This window comes from Fragaria vesca, linkage group LG4 (assembly GCF_000184155.1).
Source record: "Fragaria vesca subsp. vesca linkage group LG4, FraVesHawaii_1.0, whole genome shotgun sequence".
Taxonomy (NCBI): domain Eukaryota; kingdom Viridiplantae; phylum Streptophyta; class Magnoliopsida; order Rosales; family Rosaceae; genus Fragaria; species Fragaria vesca.
The window spans coordinates 22833743-22839825 of NC_020494.1; the positions used below are offsets into that span (position 1 = coordinate 22833743).

At 39.7% G+C, this 6083-nt stretch overlaps 1 protein-coding gene across 1 annotated transcript; it reads left to right on the forward strand.

Moving 5' to 3' along the window:
• The first annotated feature begins 373 nt into the window (after positions 1-373).
• LOC101296660 (phytosulfokine receptor 1-like) lies at positions 374-2742 on the forward strand. Its single transcript, XM_004298582.1, has 2 exons — positions 374-401; positions 522-2742. The coding sequence occupies exon 2, from the start codon at positions 658-660 to the stop codon at positions 2740-2742; it is 2085 nt and encodes a 694-aa protein (XP_004298630.1). The 5' UTR covers positions 374-401; positions 522-657.
• Positions 2743-6083: the final 3341 nt, after the last annotated feature.

Genomic DNA, 6083 nt, shown 5'->3' on the forward strand with positions numbered 1-6083 from the left:
GCTAGCTAGTTGGTTCTGAAGTGCAAACATAGAATTTTTTGTGCAGATTAATGTAGTAAAAACTGTAATATGATCCATATATAACAAAAAGAAAAGGAATATATACAGCACACTCGTGTGACTTGAATCTGAATTCCACAAGTTGATCTGGTCTCGTCTCATCTAACACAACAGGTTTTATACCAATAAAATTTTAGATAGTCATTGCATGGATGATTTTTTTCAATCTTTCCTGCTCGATGTCGATTTGTTCAAATTAATGTCAGCATATAGGGATGAATTTTATTTGACCATTATTGTCTTGGTTAATTACTTTAACCATTATTGTCATTTTAACAATAATTAATGGTCAATTTTATAAGAAGCGTGTTCCAACTCAAAGACTCAATCTTTCTTGCAAGGTCTGTCTTTTATTGTTCATGCTTGTTTTTGTGTTATTGTTATTGTTTTGTGCATACAACACAACCCATTATTTAGTTTGCTTGATTTTGATTTGGGTTTTGTTGTTGTTTGTGGTTCAGTTCTGAGCAGTAATGATTGAGGCAGCAAAACCCAGTTCAGAAATCAGAGTTCTTGGCAAGGGTTTAAGTGCTGCGACTTGACTGTACATTCTTGGTTTCTCTTCAAAGTTGTAGGCTTTATTGGTGTGTGGTATAAATGGGTTTTCAAGATTTCTGGGTGGTCATCTTTGTTATTGGGTTTTGCTTCCAAGCTCAGGTTTTGAGCTCTCAGAACCTGACCTGTAATCTCAATGATTTGAATGCATTGGAGGGTTTCATGGGTGGTCTGCAGAGTACTATTGGCAATTGGGGCAGGAATTTCTCTGATGATTGCTGTAAATGGGCAGGTATTACTTGCAACTCTTCCTCCTCTCTTGGATTCGATGATTCTGTTGATAGTTATAGAGTCGTTGAGTTGGATCTTTCGAGTAGGAGACTATATGGGAACCTTTCTGAATCTTTGGGGAATTTGGAACAACTTAGAGCCCTCAATCTTTCTCACAATTTCCTTAAAAACTCACTTCCTGTTTCACTTTTCCAATTGCCAAACTTAGAGTACTTAGACTTGAGTTCTAATGACTTTTCTGGCCCCATTCCAGTTGATTTCAATTTAGCTTCGATTCTGTCACTTGACATCTCTCAAAATTTCTTGAATGGTTCTATTCCACAAAGCATTTGTGTAAATTCTTCTCGGCTTCGGGTTCTGAAGTTGGCTGTGAACTACTTGTCTGGTAGTCTTCCAGAAAGTCTTGCCAATTGCAGTTCCTTGGAGGCCATCCATCTCAGCACAAACTATCTCTCTGGTGGTGTACCTGAAGGTATATATCAGCTGCAGAAACTAACCAGATTGACCATTCAAGATAACAAGCTTACCGGGACGCTGAGCAAAGTTGGTAACCTGATTAACCTTGTTCGTTTGGATATCTCGAGTAATTGGTTTTCAGGAAGAATTCCAGATGTTTTCCACAGCCTTCGAAGATTACAGTATTTTGTTGCTCATTCCAATAACTTGAGTGGCAAGATACCCCCTTCCCTGTCAAGTTCTCCAACCATCTCGTTGCTGAATGTGAGAAACAACACATTGGATGGTCCAATTGATCTAAATTGTTCAGCAATGACAAGTTTGGTCTCTCTTGATCTAGGTTCAAATCAGTTTGATGGGGTTATTCCATCTAATCTTCCCACTTGCCGGCATTTGAATAATATAAATCTTGCCACGAACAACTTGAGTGGCCAAATTCCTGACAGCTTCAAGGACTTTCATACTCTCAGTTACCTCTCACTTTCAAATGCCAGCTATTCTAATCTATCATCTGCCCTTCATATCTTACAGCAGTGTCAGAATCTAACCACTTTGATTCTCACCATGAACTTCTATGATGAAGAATTGCCAGCTGATCCAAACTTTCATTTTCCAAGGTTGAAGGTATTTATTCTTGCAAATTCTCGGCTCACGGGTTCGATACCCCAATGGTTGAGTAAGAGCAGCAGATTGCAGTTATTGGATATATCATGGAACTGCTTGAAGGGTACAGTTCCAGCTTGGTTTGGCAATTTCACTAATCTCTTCTACTTGGACATATCAAACAATACTTTTACTGGGGAGATCCCGAGAAGCTTAACTGGACTACAGAGCCTCATTGATGGGAATTTTTCCTCAGTTCCGGAACCTTCCCCTGATTTTCCTCTTTTCCGGAAAAGGAATTTGAGTGCCAGAGAATTGCAGTACAATCAAGTTTGGAGCTTTCCACCAACACTGGATCTCAGCAACAATAATCTTAGCGGACCAATCTTCCCAACCTTTGGGAACCTGAAATCGCTTCATGTTTTAATTCTTGGATTCAACAGTCTATCAGGACCAATTCCGAGTTATTTATCTGAAATGACCAACTTGGAGACTATGGATTTGTCTCATAACAAGCTTTCAGGGGAAATACCGCATTCATTAGTTCGTCTCAACTTTTTGTCCAAGTTTAGTGTTGCAGACAACCAGTTAGAGGGGGTGATCCCTGCAGGAGGTCAGTTTGGGACCTTCTCAAATTCAAGCTTTGAAGGGAATAATCTTTGCGGATATTATGCTTCCTCTTGTCTATCTTACTCAAAACCACTGCCACAGCCACAGCCACACAGCAGAATAAGAGTAGAATATAGAGGAGTTGTCATTGGAATAGCTGTGGGATTTGTATTTGGAGTAGCTTGCTTTATAGTAGCAGATAGATATGTGTGGACTTGGCATTTCTAATTCCAGTACCCTCCTTCCTTGTGTAAGGGGTTAGGGCTCGGTTGAAATGTACTGTCGTTTTTTTCTCTCTCTGTAATTAAAGTCTTTTTCGCTTCTGTTGGTTGTCGTCTGCCTGCAATATCTACAATTAATCCTCATTACAGTCTGAAAAGTTGGTGAACCATTACATTTTGACTCAGCATATTCTACAGATTTGGTGAACTCCAAAATAAATTGAATTTCGAGACAAGTTGCAGTTATCATTGATCTAAAACTCAACTCAGATACATTCATTCAAAAATTTAAAAAAGTTCAGTTACATAAATCCCTAGTAATAACTATATAACCTCTGCAGATGCTTGGTTTTACTTTCTAATGTCATCATACTTTTGAGCAAAAGACTTCGAGAATTCATCCAATGATCCAAAAAGTGAAGTAAACCCCTTCTGAATTAGATTCAGTGCATTCTCTTCGGTCTCCTTCCGACTTGCTTCATATTGCACTTCCTCTTCTTTTATCCTCTGCGTCAACTTATCAGACTTGTCCTTGGCCTTTCTGGACTGCTCAATTTTCCTTTGCTCCCCTTTGAGTTGATCAACCTGGCTCTTGTGTTCATATTCCTTATTTTGCAACTCCACTAGTTCTCAACTTTTGTGGCCAAGTCACCGATGGCTTTCGTCACAGTCACATCAGCAAACAGCTTATCCAAACAACTTGACCACTTATCAATGAAGGTATAAGGATAGTTGGCAATCCTTTTATCCTGCAAAACACCTTGAGATGTCGTTGTCTGATCAAGAACAAGTGGCACTAATATCCCTTATAGTTTCAGGTAAAACATGCATTTGCATATCACTGTTTTTCACAGAGGTTAGCAGCTTCGCTTGCTATCCTAAATACTGAGTCTTCTGCTGTCCTGAGTTTCAAAGTCTGTTATATTAGTATAATAAGTCTTTCATTTTCAAATGGACAACTGAGTTTGTGGGAAGTGCCTTAGCGCTCAAACCAGTCAAATGGTTGAGATCTTTTGTTTATGCCAACCCGTGACCAAATGGTTTGATGCTCAAGGCTCCAGCTGGGATTTCATGATACGTTATCCGATGTATAAGCTGGTCCCTGTATGGTTCAAATACCAGTTGCTATCAGTTGTGTCAAGGTCCACTAATGGACTGAGTAAGAGGGTTTGAAACCTCTTTGCTCCCTGTTTGAATCATTCATGTTTTAGGAAAGGGTTATTTGTCTTATTGAGATTGCTTGTGTCATCTCTATGTTTGGACACATCACTTTCAGTACGGGAGCCAAACACTTCTGTCCAAACCTTTCTGGAACATGTTGAGGTCAGCGTGCATCATCCTTGATGCCCTGTTGGCCTATATATATCTACAGCTTTGGCTTTGCTCAATGGTTGTAGAAAACTGCCTTATTGCGTTTTCTTTATTGAGTCTAGTTTTTAGCTTGCATTGTTCATGCTGCTCTAAGTCTTCTTCGTGACTGTAAACCTTAGAGCTTGAACTCAAATCTTCTTTCATCAACTCATATCATGTTGCATACCATGAGGGATGTGTAGTGCAACCAACCCAAGAAGCGTTCAAGGTTGAATCTGCTAGTGGTTAGCTGAATTCACGAACAAGGCTTCGAAAAGTGTCCCATGTTGTAAGAACTTAGAAACAAGAGAGGGAATAGGTCTAGACTAGTTCGGGACTAGGAAGGATAGCACTGTGGTAGTGTATCACTAGAACTATTATTCTTGTAAGAAGTTTCTTCAACTTAGTGGAAGTTTTTGTCTCTCAAGAGTTAGAGACACGCAGTTTTTCTCCCTGCATTCAGGGTTTCTGCGAGTAAAAAACATCCTTGTGTTGTTTCTTTATTTGCTGCAATTTACTTTCTGCAAACTCGTATCCTGTGATTCTGGGATAGCCCAAGTCAGTGCTATCCTCGGATACAGAAGACAACGAAAATTTGAAAAAGGCCTATTCACCCCCCCTCTAGGACCTTTAATCAAGCAGCGGTAGCGCGTAGATGTTGTTGCTGTTGTCGTTGTTATCTTCACAGAACGCCGGGAGCGGATGCCTTGCCAAATAATGAAGAGCCTTAATGTAGGCCTTGTGCGAAGAAACATAATTAGCAAAGCATGCAAGCTATTCTTCGAGTTGTGCTTTAAGTTTCTTAGCAGCACGCCAGTGGGGGACATCGGAACACAGTCTACGAGGCCGAGTATATTTCACTATTATTTGAGACATGATCTGGACTTGAGCTGAGTAGCAATCCGAATTTTTCTTCCAATTAAGTGTCAGACTACGTAGGAGCTGATCAAGATGAGGCCTTAGCTTTTGATCTTTCAGCTGTTTGATTTGGTTAAATGCCGATACAGTGCTTTGTTTCGCAACGTTTACTTCATGAAATCCTCCTGTTTTTTCCTCGTCTAGTACCCTCTCCACGAGGTAATAGAGTTGTTTCTCCCAAGCACATAAGTACTTTAGTGTTGAAGAATGCCCGTCTTCGGCATCACTTGGTGAACAACGAACTTTGGAGGAGCGACTCCTCCACCCTGACGAAAGAAATTTGAAGGAGAAACTCCTAGACAATGACCTTGCGAGCTTGTTAGATGACCTTCCGTTGGTAGCATTTTGCGCTTGAACTGTTTCGATCTCTAGCAATTTGCAAAGACTACCATTGTCTTCGACATTCTTTTCGGATTGACCTTCAAGATCTGCTAACAGACTTTCGAAAACACTACTAGGGTCTTCAACTTTAGCCTCAATACTAGAAGTAGTGGCGGAAGCAGGAATTAGAAATGGGTAGGGCTGTTGGGGGGCTTGGTGTAAGTGCAAAAAAAATTGTAATAGAAATTATAAAAACTAAAGAAATTGTAATAGAATATGTTGTAACTGAAGAACAATAATAAGAAAAGTAGGAGCAAGAATGGGGAAAGAATAGGAAAATGGAACGAAAATAGAAATACTAATAGAAAGTGGCAGAAAATGTTGTAAGAAAAAGAGAGAAAAGAAATTTTTTTTTAAAAAGGGAGAAAGAAAAAAGAAATAGAAAGAAAAAAGAGGATTATAGTGAAGGAAAAAGAAGGAATGGGACTCGAACTAGTGACCAGCCCTACTAAAAGAGATTAAGAGCTAGCTTATAGCCAACTGAAGTACTGAACCAGTTGGGATTTATGATATAAGGCACCCATACATATATAGTTCAAATCATGGTTGGTCATGTATATATATACCTAGGGGTTTTACAGCCTAAATCTTCGTAGGGTTATAGCCGTAACGGCCTACACTATGCTTCCGCCACTGACTAGAAGCATGTGTGCTGTTACCAGCTGCTGCTGCATTATGATCAGCACCTTTTGTTTTCTT